The following is a 12,841-nucleotide window of genomic DNA, read 5'->3' on the forward strand; positions in this document are numbered from 1 at the left end:
GAAAACAAAAAGAAAAAAACAAAATTCTCAATTCTTTTGCTTTGATGTAGTTACTGAAATCTCTGCTCATTTCTCTTCTTTTTCCCTTATCAGTGAGCCACTCTGTGTGTGTGTGTGTGTGTGTGTCTTTTACACAAACATTACAAGTAAATGAACTTGAAACAACTTTAACATGTAATGCACAGGACTTTCCAGCTGTGCGCCCTCCTGTGGAACACAGAGGCAATTGATTGTCCCAAGCTGTTCAGATCCACTGCGCGAACACCTTCTCTGACACTTTGTACCGCATTGAGCCAGCAGAGGGAGCGCCTCTTGTCAAATCACAGTTGGACAGCAGCTGCCCTGCTTCTGTCTGTGTGCTCTGGTGTGTGTGTGTGTGTGTGTGTGTGTGTGTGTGAGACAGAGAGAGAGAGAGCGCCACTTGCTGTGAATTTAAAAACCAAACACTGAAACAAACAAAAGTGAATGAAAGAAGCAGACAGACACTGTATTATTTGTTGTAACCGATGATGTCTTGCTCTCCAATCGTAGAGTGCATCCAGAAGGCATATGTGTGCACGAGAAGATGACGCAGTGCTCCAAAGGCCTGGTTCTGCTGTCCCTTCTGCTGTCTCCTGCTGCAAGCGCTTCTGTGCAGGTAAGCTTCTTCCGAAAAAGGTTTACAGCTCTATCTCCGGATAGGAGTGTCTGACAAAGACAGCGCAGGCACCCTTGGAGTCGGGGAAGGATTCTGCATCCGTGGATGCATCACACGACCGTTCTCCAACTACTGCCCCATCCTGCAAAGGTACTCTGAAAGATGCCATGTCGGGCGTCCACGAATGTGCCTGGACACAAGCAACGCAATGCCAGTTGAACCAGGCCCTCTGGACCTTCCTTTCTCCGATTGGGACCGTTTTGTCCCATCCTTTTTGGTCCAGTTCGCCATATCTCCAGAACCGAAAAAGCCATCGGCGTGGGCTCTTCACCACAGCGTCCGGAAACCACCGGAACCCCCACCTAGACACCAACATCAGCCCTCTACACCTCTTACTTTTTCAGTTATTCCACTTTTGTCCCATCCTCTCTTGGATATTTTGCTATAACCCCTAACCCTAACCGTATCCTATCCTATCCTATCCTTTAAACCTCGTCATACCTGCAGGTGGCCACTGGAGGGAGGCAAATTTCATGCACTGAAATTCAAATTTTGCCCTGCAGACCTCACAGTGTGTCTCTGTCTGTCTGTGTGTGTGTGTGTGTGTGTGAGAGACAGAGAGATAGAGAGAGAGTGCCACGTGCTGTGTATTTAAAAACCAAACACTGAAACAAACCAAAGCGAATGACATGGAGAGTACAGTTTTCAGTTGAGACTGAAGAAGTCTGGTAAATGTTAATCTAGTCTCATAAATCAAATTCATGCAGCCTGGAGATGAAAAGTTAGGCAATCTGGGAATGTGTTTGGGATATTTTTTGCACCAGCATGTTATTTCTTTTCTTCTTTTTTTTTTATTCGTGCATACAGCCATGGGTCAATTCAATTCAATTCAATTCGATTTTATTTATATAGCGCCAAATCACAACAAAAGTCGCCTCAAGGCGCTTCATAGATACAGAGAAAAACCCAACAATCATATGACCCCCTATGAGCAAGCACTTTGGCGACAGTGGGAAGGAAAAACTCCCTTTTAACAGGAAGAAACCTCCGGCAGAACCAGGCTCAGGGAGGGGCGGCCAGCTGCTGAGACCGGTTGGGGTGAGAGAAGGAAGACAGGATAAAAGACATGCTGTGGAAGAGAGACAGAGGTTAATAACAGATATGATTCAATGCAGAGAGGTCTGTTAACACATAGTGAGTGAGAAAGGTGACTGGAAAGGAAAAACTCAATGCATCATGGGAATCCCCCGGCAGCCTACGTCTATTGCAGCATAACTAAGGGAGGATTCAGGGTCACCTGGTCCAGCCCTAACTATATGCTTTAGCAAAAAGGAAAGTTTGAAGCCTAATCTTAAAAGTAGAGATAGTGTCTGTCTCCCGAATCCAAACTGGAAGCTGGTTCCACAGAAGAGGGGCCTGAAAACTGAAGGCTCTGCCTCCCATTCTACTTTTAAATACTCTAGGAACAACAAGTAGGCCTGCAGAGCGGGAGCGAAGTGCTCTAATAGGGTGATATGGTACTACAAGGTCATTAAGATAAGATGGGGCCTGATTATTTAAGACCTTGTATGTGAGGAGCAGGATTTTGAATTCAATTCTGGATTTAACAGGAAGCCAATGAAGGGAAGCCAAAACAGGAGAAATATGCTCTCTCTTTCTAGTCCCTGGCCTTGATAGTGACAGGGCACAATTAGGGTACAAGGCTGTGTCATATAGATCTAACATTACAGTTTGTAAAAAAAAAAAACCCAGCCTAAATTATATGTTATTATGTTCTTAACATATCTGTTAATTCACTCGAAGTTGACTTTTATTTTTAAATCCGGTTTCCACATCCCTTCCCGTAATACTTTGAATACACAGGGAACAGAAAATAAACTGGAGGCTGGCTTGACTGCAAGTCTCGAATTGGAGGCTGGCTTGACACAAGTAAAAAACAGATACTTTTTAAATTCTATATATAACCCCTTTGTAAACGCTGTTCACCGAAGTCTATTTACCAACATACGTAAAGATATTAGACATAAAAAAAAATACAGGGAAACATTGGAAATCAGTTTTTGGCAGGCAATCACTTTTTGGCACAACACCTGCTTAATTACGATGCAGGCGTATTTTTTCTGCAACTCCCTGCAAGCCCTCTTCCTCCACCAGCCGGAAAGAGTGGAAGAGTGAACACTTTGGAAAGGTTAAAGATGTTGGAGGAGGATGACCAGCTCAAATCTGGCTGAGGTGTGGAGCTCTTTTCCAAATGCGCCCCCTCTCCGCTCGACATGCGCCACTCCGTCCGCGGTCATGTGAAAGTGATGCTGAGGAATGAGTGTTAAACAATTAAAATGACTAGCTATAAAACTGTTGATCGTTGTGAGGTTGGGTCTCTGTATTTTGCTGAAGGGATTTGAAAAAATACATTTGCGCTACAAAAATATCCGTTCGGAAAGGCGGAGCACGCACGACCATACCCGGCTGATGGCACTCCCGCCCCGCCGCATCCTCGGGTTAAACCAGCACCGCCGACAGAACGAGTGAGAGCGCAGCTGGCACAAAACACGGCTCACTGGATGGCCAGTTATTCATCAATGATATGTAGCAAAACCAAAATGTGTGGTAGCATTTCTTCAAAAGAATAAACATAAAAATATCGTACAGCCCAGTGACAAACAACATTAGTAATAGTGCATTTATTTCCACATATTCAGAACTTTTTATTCCTTAAAAGTCCCCAGTTCCAAAAATGTGTCCTCAGTCAGGCTCTAGTTAAAAATTCAAAACATCTTTTTTAATTTGCAGCACTGACTTATTATACAGCTCGTCAAATATAGTTCCAATTTTAACAACGATTCCAAAGACACCAAAAAGCACACAGGAACACCAAACTGAGTAAACAACACTGTTCCAGCCTGGTGCTGCATGATTTCCCAAACGTTTTGCCAGCGGGAAATCAGAATTCACCAGCAAAACAATTATCCCGAGCAGTTGTCCCTCATGGATAGCCACATACAGGTGACCGCACAGCAGCAAACAACCACACTGCGTGGTGGTAATCCCGTCATCCTGTTAATTCATTTTAACACCATCTGTACATCTGTTAGTCAGATGTATTCATTATTTCCACCAGTCTCCTGGACGGGAGCTTTAAAATTTACAGAGCGTCGCAGTGAGGAGTCTTCATGTGAGGGTTCTGGGTGCTGCAGAGAAACAGAACAGAAATGCATTACAAATTAATTACATATTAAAAAGTACCTTTTAGCAGCAAATAATACACTCATAAACCAAAGTTATCATTTTAGTTACCACAGCGGGTAGCTCCATGCTTAATTTGATACAGCTGTTTACCCATCAGCATCAAATGTGTCTCCTCCTGGGATCAAACCAGGGAACTTGCAAATGTGTAAATTATACAACTATGAAGCCACTAATTATTTGCTGCAAAACGTCCTCAAATGACAAAAACAAAACGATGTAATGAAGATACAGTCGCTGACATGCACTTTATTGCTGCGTATACTGAGAGAGCTCCATCAAGCTCACCAGGATTGAAATCCACTATTGTTGAACAAACGTCAGTGGTGTGGTAGCAACAGAAATCTAACATATGCAAAGCAGAAAAAAAAGCAGTAATGATAACGCATTACTGGCTCTACATTAACAAAACTAAGACAAACTCAGCAGGTATAAATACATAAAAAAGAACAAAGACAAAAATGTAGGAAAAATGAAATGTTAATGTCATTAAATACTTTGTTACCAATTTATGTTGCATGTGAATATTCACCTTCCCGTCCATGAGTGCATTAAAAAAATAAGAACAACATTAGTCTCCGTTAAAAACCACTGCTGTGTGTCTAATTTGGTTGGATGAATATTAGGGCTGCCACGATTAGTCGACTAGTCACGATTACGTCGACTATCAAAATCGTTGACAACTGATTTAATAGTCGACGCGTCGTTTGAAGCTTTGTAAGATCACAAAAGACGCAGGAATAAGTAGCAGGATTTAAGAGTGTAATAACAGACTGAAACAGAAGATGGCAGCACTGCATGTACAAGGATGCCAGCTGCCGTTAAACCCCGAAGAAGAAGAAGCTGCGTCCCAGAATTCATAGCGCAGCCCAGCTCAGTTTCCAACAATGGCGGCAGCTAGTTCGTTTTAATGTTACTCTTATTATTCTTTCTGGGTCACAAAATAAACGTTTAACATATTTTCAGGCGAGAATGTAGCTGTGTAAACCTCAAATATCTGCTCAGTTTATCAAGACACCACATATTTTCAAAAGCGCTCCGACGTTTTCGGAGACGTCTGTTACCCACTAGCTCGATAGCTAGCCGGGGGCTAGGCTCACTAGAGCCGTGAGAACACTGGACTCCCGGCAAATCGTTTTCAAACCCACCGCCGTCTTTCGCTACTCAGGTTAAACATGATATATAAGTCACTTATATAACTTCAAAATGTTATTGTTTGGCTTTTTTTTAGTATTTTATTTGTTACTGAGGAGATTAAAGTTATAGTTTTTACACAGCTGAATAAACGTCAAGCAGACAGCTGATCATCAGAACTGTGAGATGCTCGAGAACATACTCCGGTGAGTTTATTAAACTCCACCGAAACAATCTACAAATTTCATTAAAATTTAATAAACTATCATCTTGTCTTTATTTTTAGTTAGCACATACCTGAAACACTTAAAGCTGTAAGCTAATGATAGTTATATAAGAGCAGATGCCGCTGGTGCAATAAGCTGTACTTTTACGTTCAATGGATGATGATCTGATTAGTTTACTAATCGCAAAAATAATCGGTGACTAGTCGACTATCAAAATAATCGTTTGTGGCAGCCCTAATGAATATAAACAAAAATCTAAAAAAAAAAAAGGGGGGGGGGGCCTCACCTCATCGATAGGCTGTACGTCTGGGAGCTCAGGTCTGAGCAGTGCAACATCTCTGTCTGGTTGATCCTGAGAAAGGTTCTCATTCCCTTTTGAAGTTTTATTCTTCGACTCAGACGAATCTGACCGAGCAGCTTTTGGCTCCGATTTGGCTTTGTTTTCACCAACGCTGTTATCCTTTGCTGCTGGTGGCCGTTCTTCTGCTCCCTGCTGGTTTTCTGAATCTGGCTCAACAGATGGATTCTGGTCTGCCTCAGGAACTTCCTTGGCCCGCTCAGCGTCCGGCTCATCCTCAGCAGTTCCTAGAGTCTCAACCCACTGCCTGTTGGGTCTCCTCTGATGCAAGTCATTCCTGTTTAATCTGGCTTCATCAGCTCTGTACCTTAGGGCATGTTGCTGTTGAGGTGCATCCCCTCCTGCAAAATGATCGCAGTCCTCAATCCTGAGGCGAGGTTGCGCTTGCGGTTGTTCCAGCTCTGGTGGTGGTGGTGGATCCCTTCGAGGGCGGCGTAGAGGTGCCATGATGCCATGCTGGAAGGCTGCTTGCACACTTCCATACATGAACACCTGTAGAAGAGTCAAACATATATTTATATATACAAAGCAAAGACATACAATGTATTGCTTTATTAATGCGAATAATGCTGTGTATACAAAGCAAGCTCCATAATGTGAATTAATGTGAAAAAGGGGACAATTTGTACCACAACGGCGATCACGATAGTGAGCAGGACTGGGATCTGCAGGGTAACTGGTAGATCTTTAAGGAGCGCTCGAAGAAATTCACTGATTCCCTGTCCGAAGTGCTTCAGTGGCTCTGTGATGAAGGTCGTAATGGTAACGGAGATTGCCTAAAAAGGGAAGGATGTCTAGGTCATAACAAAGTCCAAGCGCATACCAAGGAACACAGTTTGGCATGGTAAAAATATATAGCAGTTAGAACAAGATAGGCTGGTTGCTGGGTAAAATCGGTGTAAAGAAGGTGCTGTACCAAAATCCTCCTGGTGACAACTTTGGTTTTTGCCACGGTGGCTGTAATTTTTCACGTTTGTCTGCAACAACTTGCCAACTAATAGCCGAGCAGTTGCACAACTTGAAAAAGTGTGACACAAACTGGACATGGAAGCAAAAGTTGTGCTTCAGTGCTGCAGCCAAGATGTTTCAAAATGCAATTTCAAAATTTGTACTTTTTACTTCACAACTGGAGGTTGTCGTATGGTCGTGGGCAGTGTGTGACTGGCAACTTACTTGCTCACTTCTACGCTGTCAACATATTTGTCACATGTCCAAAATGGCAGCCAAATTAAAACCACGTGTTTAGTGGTGATGTGTCCGCAAAACCTCAATAACCCTTAACAGACATTCCAAAGAGTGGCCTACCTTGGTTGGAGGTACCAACAGGATGGGATTAACCATAAGAACTTCATAGTATCTCTTACAGGGGTCATCTTGAAGAGTCCAGGTGCTTCTAAACCACTCTGCAGGATACCAAATACAGGTCCAAGCTTAGGCAGACGTTATGAGCCAAATATGCTTAATATATGCAAAACAGCAATGCTGGAGTCTAAAACTGTTAAAGCAGCTGAGACTTCAGAGTTTGCACAATGACTCCACAGGGACTTAAATTCCTCTCCATCTCATGGCTGTGCAGTGAAACGTATTTCAAAATGATATTTAATACGCTCTAAAAAGGAATGTTTTTCTCAGCCAGTTAATATTTTAGATGCAAGAGGTTTTCACAGAATGCCGTGACTGTTCATGCTTGGTGATTGCATACCTTTCAAACTGTCACTCCAGTCAATTTTCTTCACCCCAGTGCATTTTGCATTAAAGCCCTCCATCTTCACTATATTATTTTGATGCTCAGCAAAGGCAATCTGAACAAAATATACATATTTATTAAAAACATTGTATTTTACAATCAAAGCACTAAAATACAGCTAAACTGAAACCACTGAAAGCTGCAGGAGCTCCTATTTACCTTGTACAGGTAGAACCAGTTCCAGATAATACTAACGAAGAAGCAGACAGCAAACAGTCGTCGGAACTGCACAAACCAGGAGATCGTTGTCCACAGTTCGGTGCTGATAATGACTACTATAATCAGGATAAATAACCCGATCTGGAGGAGAGAGCAGAGTACAGTTTGAGTGGTTACAGAAAATAGAAATAGACCATTAAAGCACAGTAGAAGCATTAAGAAGAGTCAGAATAGAAGAAAGCCAGAGGTAAAAGCTACTAAAAACTTACTTTTAATACTGTGTCCAGCTCCACCCCAAAGGTGTCTTCAAATCGCCACTTCCAAGCCTCATAATCATGCGGTTTAAGGTCCACGAGTATCTGACTGATGGCGTTGTCCAGAGCGCCTGTTCTCCATCTGTCTTCACCCTCCAGAAGTGTCTGGATCTCTGTCATGGCTTGTTTGGACAGTTTGACTTTGGCATCAAAAAAGACATCTGTGGAGTCACTGGGCTGGGGAGAAATTAGAGCAAGTGTCTTAAAATTGCAATATTTATGACACTTGGCCAATTATTGAAACAGAGAATAAAAATTATGGCACAATATGTTCAACTAAAATCTCATAATTCACCATAAAACATGAGATGACCACCTACCACACCCACTCTTTGTATTTCCTTCAACAGTCTGCTCAGAAATCGCTTGAACACTGGACTGCATGTTGGCTGTTGTGAGATGAGCTTGATCGTCTTCTTTTGATCTTCATTCTGAAGGAAGGAAGGTGGTGTAACGATATGAAGGATATCTTCTTGGCACACTTCGCCATAATTTAAACATCTCAGCCTACCCGAGTCTTGTTGCTGACCCACTGATGGCTGTTCTAGAAGTAGTAACAAAACTCAAATCATGTATAATTGGTTTCTTGTACATTCAGTGATGATCTCGAGCCAATAGAGCACCTTTGGGATGTGGTGGAACTGAAATGTTTCCAGAACCTTGTTGAACATATGACAGCTCTAAATGCAAAAGAGGCTCCAACACAGGACTAACAAGGTGTACCTAATAAAGTGTCCAGGGAGCGCTTGGAGTCCAGGGAGCGCTTTTAAAGACCTTCTATGACTCTGTGGTGGCATCTGTCATTTTTTACAGTGTAGTATGTTGGAGCAGCAGTTTATCGGCAGCTGAGAGGAAGAGGTTGGATAAACTCATCAGGAAGGCCAGCTCTGTTCTGGGATGCACCCTGGACCCAGTGCAGGTGGTGTGAGACAGAAGGACTCTGGCCAAAATAACATCTCTGATGGACAGAGTCTCCCAGCCCATGCATGTAAATGTTGCTGAACTGCAGAGCTCCTTCAGTGACAGACTGCTGCATCCTAGATGCATGAAGGAGCGTTTCCGCAGGTCCTTCCTCCCTGCAGCTGTCAGACTGTACAATCAGAACTGCTCCCAACAAACATAGATGTTTACATCAATGCTGTAACTGCAATACGTTAGTTAATTAACCAATTCGCACTACAACCTGGTTTGCCTCTTACCTGTAATTATTTTTATTTAATTTAATAACTGTACAGTACTCTCTGTTTATAGTAACCATTGTCCTTAATGTAAATATGTAAGAAAAATTATGTATGTTTCTGTTCCGTGTCCTGTGTACTGTTTGTTTGTATATTTGTATTTTTGGCTGCTGTTACAACCAAATTTCCCCTTGTGGGACAATTAAAGGATTATTCTATTCTATTCTATTCTAAAACATGCACAGCGAGTGCATATGTATACATAAAATGTGAATGAATGTGATAGGCTAACTATGTGATGACACCATAGTAACAGCCTGACTTTTACTATGGTAATGTCCTGATACTCTTGTTGGTCCAGTATCTGTAAGTCTGACTCTAGTTAATAGAAAGTGAGAGGCTTAGAATGCAGCTAGTCCTATCCCTGATCCTCAGATCATACTTTAGTTTCTTTTTAGAGGCTACATTTCAAAAGTCCCTCAGAAAAAAACTTTTCAGACTCCTTAAACATCCCACACAATTCTGTTTAAAAAGGTACATGAAATTGTTTTCTAAGCTTGAACGCAGAGCTTGACTCAGGAGTGTAAAACGTGTCAACAATTGTGCTAACAATGAGAAGAAAGTAATAAGCCTGGAGCCATACTGTTAGACAAATTGGAAATTGTTTTTCAGTTCTACACCTTCAATTAACTCATTCAATTTGAATGGGGGAAAACTTACATTTTGAAAATATGAATATGCATTGTGCCTGATTTCTTATTCAAAACACCAACCTGTTTCTGTAAGTCCTCCACTTGCACTTTGCAGGACGTCAGCTCGGTCGGGCTAGAGTCCTGATTGTACTCTCTTCTTTTAGTGCCCACGTTGTCATAGCTTGCTGGCTGCGATGCAAATACACACTCTTAATGTCAGAGCTGGACAACACAACGTCTCCACAGTGATCAGAACCGTGTCAAATGTGGCTGGGTCAGAGTAAACAATCTCCCAACCTCAGTAGGCTTCCTCATCGTTTTGGTGCTAGCATCGTAGTTGAGCATATCGTAAGGGTCGAGCCACTCGTTGTCCTCCTGCTGGCCCACGGCAGTGAGCGACAGGCTCCACAACAAAGCAATAAATAACATCCTGGCCGGGAGAAGACAGGCTCCTAACCAGAGTTAGATCCTTGACAGTGAAAGCAAGCACAGGTGTGCACAACTTTAGCTAGCAGCGTTAGCTAAGTTTAAAGCTAATTTTTAAAGCAACTTCAGACTCACTGAATAAAACGTGACGTTTAAGGTAATATGACAGGTTGAGGCGTGGGTCACATATTAACACTAAACCGTCTATACTGAACAAAACAACATAACAGACCTTTCCACAAAAGGAACCGCTTTGCTGTACAGGGCTTTGGAGTTGACGTCACGCCGCAATGCTTTGTGGGAGCGCGGCACCATTTTCGGGGTCTACGAATCAAAACAAACACACTGTGTTGGAACGACGATTACAAGATGCTTAAAAGCAGCTCAAAAGAGAATGGACTGTATAGAGACCGATTTCGTTCAGAGGCGAAGCGGCGGTACTTGCAGAAAATAGCGTGCATTGGAAATGTGGACCCGTATGAAATACAGCCGTGGAGTAGAAACCCTGAAGACCAACCGCTATTGACGTAGCCTGACATATTCTCGTACCTTGTCTGTGGAGTCAGCGCGTACAAATCGTCATTCAAACAAAGGTAAGTCAGCTCGAGTACTGCGTGTGAAATGCGTTTGATTTCCCTGCAAACATTCACATTAGTGCAGCATAAATTCATTCATGAGGGGAAACTACAGTGAGAACATGTGGAGGCTGTTAGAGGGATAACATAGTGAGTTCAGTGCATTGATGTGACATTGTCCTGAAGGATTTAGTTATTCTTTATGGTTAAAGAAATTGCAATAATTTATTCATATTTATTATAAATAATCCTAATTATACATCTTGCTTCCATATTTGTATCTTGTGTCACTAAAAATACATTTTATTTTTATACATTGATTAATGACCTACAGAATCTCCTTATCATATTAAGTGACTCATAATTGTCACTTTATGCTTTCTCCATCTCTAAAGTGATGACATCCTTGCATTACATACTTTAGGTTCATTTTCTGCAGGTTTCTGACAGAGAACAGGCAGATTTACACTATAACATGCAACGTTCTATAGATGGACACATAAAGAAATGAAAAATTACATGTATGTGCTAACTTTCTAAACACTTTGTTACATTTATGATAAAGTAGATTAAACACATTTATGTCGGCCTTGGCTCATAGTTCTTGTCTTTAAATTAACTTTGTCTGTTTCAGGTACTGCACTCTCAAAGACTGAATGAACCAGCATTGCAGCCATGGGTCACTGTGAGCATCACAGGGAAGGTTGAAGCCGCCCACTGCACCTGTAAGGCCGGAGTCGCGGAGACCTGCACCCACGTCACTGCTCTTCTGTTTAATGTAGAAGCAGCAGTGTTGATCTGTGGCACAAGGACTGTTACAGATGAACCTGCATACTGGATTTTGCTGGGTAATGTGACCAAGATACAGTCAGTGGTTGGCCATAAGATAGACTTCTCCTCTTCAGCTGCCCAAAAAAAGGCTCTTGATCAAAACATAAACAGACCATCTATATTGAAAGGTAAAAGGAACCGTCCTCTAAAAAGAAAAATCCCACCTGCTACTGTGGAGTCAGTACATATTTACTGAATATGTACTGACTGAGTCCCACTGTTCAAAAGTTGAATAAAGAAACAAACTAATGTTTGTCTCTTTTTTTTTTATTAAACCACTTTATAGAACATCACATCAGTAACAGTGTAGGATCCATGTCATTTATAGTTTACAAATGACAAAATGTTTACATAAAATCATGACAGTGTTTACATGGTATCACCCACTACTAATATTACTTTATTTACTGTATCTTTTGAAAAAAATACCGCTATTTATACAGCAAAAGACTTAGGAATGTTTAACAGGTGCAAGTTTCATTTTTCCCTGGTTTTACTATCACACTGTTCACCAAACCTTCACCATCTTATCCAGAAGGGTCACCTCTTCACCCTCACATGGAGGAAGTAACCTGATTGGCATGGTGGTTTGTTTGAAGCAGGTTCCTTGTGTAGCGCTGGGACCCAGTCACGATGTGTTTCATCCATTTCATTGGCTGGTTTGCTGCAATAATGCCAAATAATTAGCAACTCTATAAATAGAAGGTAGTTCTGTTTGTTCTAATTTGCTATGAGCTCAGAGCACATCGTAAATAAAACTAATAGGCTATAAAGAGTGATATGAACATATTTAGATCTTACCGGAATGAAGCTGTCTGGAGCAACAACAGATATCTGGAGATGGAAGAGAACTGGAGCTCGTCTCACAGCTGCTATCCAGGCTACACGCCTTCGTTTACTAACATTGATACACGAGCTGCCTCATGTTGCTTCCAGGTTGGGAAAGAATGAAAAGAAAAACCATTTTCAAGCTTATTCTCTTGCCAGTCGTGCGATCGAACATTGCAGCCGACCACACAGCAAGAACGAACCATGGCTGTTGTGTGTGCCTTAGACCCCCAAAATGGCAGATTGGGCCAAAATCCTTTCCACGCCCACCCCCGTGACATCACGCTCCAAAGCCCTTACGCGTGACGCAATTTAAGTTCGAAGGCTCATGGGTAATGTAGTTTTGGGGGGGGGGGACGGACAGTCCATTTTGGTAAAGCTGTAGTATTGATATTAAAAATCAGCTCAACCACACATGCAACTTCATAAGTAAACATACAGGAGCATTTTTTACAATTACACAAACTGAAATACAGATAAAGGATCAGGTAC

At 42.0% G+C, this 12,841-nt stretch overlaps 1 protein-coding gene and 1 long non-coding RNA gene across 6 annotated transcripts; one reads left to right on the forward strand and one right to left on the reverse strand.

Annotated features, from left to right (window-relative positions):
• Positions 1–3,303: 3,303 nt before the first annotated feature.
• Positions 3,304–10,604, reverse strand: LOC146490561 (chloride channel CLIC-like protein 1). 5 transcript variants are annotated; one of them, XR_014872413.1, is made up of 12 exons: positions 9,987–10,398; positions 9,771–9,878; positions 8,140–8,250; positions 7,775–7,996; positions 7,506–7,646; positions 7,302–7,401; positions 6,905–7,002; positions 6,229–6,375; positions 5,528–6,091; positions 4,386–4,412; positions 3,932–4,225; positions 3,304–3,825 (listed from the first exon to the last, which is right to left on the reverse strand). XR_014872413.1 is itself a non-coding variant. In XM_085151657.1 (12 exons), exons 2-12 carry the CDS (start codon positions 10,116–10,118, stop codon positions 3,730–3,732), a joined length of 1,746 nt encoding a protein of 581 aa, XP_085007783.1. In that variant the 5' UTR covers positions 10,119–10,158; positions 10,348–10,604; the 3' UTR covers positions 3,304–3,729. The 5 variants fall into 5 exon arrangements, 4 of the variants coding, with proteins under 4 accessions (XP_085007783.1, XP_085007782.1, XP_085007785.1 ...); XM_085151657.1 differs by lacking the exon at positions 3,932–4,225 and having other exon boundaries at positions 9,987–10,158; positions 10,348–10,604; XM_085151656.1 differs by lacking the exon at positions 3,932–4,225 and having other exon boundaries at positions 9,987–10,158; positions 10,251–10,398.
• Positions 10,598–12,699, forward strand: LOC146490562 (uncharacterized). Its single transcript, XR_014872414.1, has 2 exons — positions 10,598–10,708; positions 11,325–12,699. It is a non-coding gene; the product is annotated as an uncharacterized LOC146490562 (long non-coding RNA).
• Positions 12,700–12,841: the final 142 nt, after the last annotated feature.

This window comes from Neolamprologus multifasciatus, chromosome 23 (assembly GCF_963576455.1).
Source record: "Neolamprologus multifasciatus chromosome 23, fNeoMul1.2, whole genome shotgun sequence".
NCBI classification, from domain to species: domain Eukaryota; kingdom Metazoa; phylum Chordata; class Actinopteri; order Cichliformes; family Cichlidae; genus Neolamprologus; species Neolamprologus multifasciatus.

What these genes read in the sequence shown, in the direction of transcription:
- LOC146490561 (XM_085151657.1), bottom strand. Translation starts at nt 10,118, where the DNA reads ATGTTATTTATTGCTTTGTTGTGGAGCCTGTCGCTCACTGCCGTGGGC. An exon ending in CGATGAGGAAGCCTACTGAG is followed by an intron (nt 9,879 to 9,986) that starts GTTGGGAGATTG and finishes TTTGCATCGCAG; the next exon opens with CCAGCAAGCTATGACAACGT. An exon ending in ACTGGTTCTACCTGTACAAG is followed by an intron (nt 7,402 to 7,505) that starts GTAAATAGGAGC and finishes TATTTTGTTCAG; the next exon opens with ATTGCCTTTGCTGAGCATCA.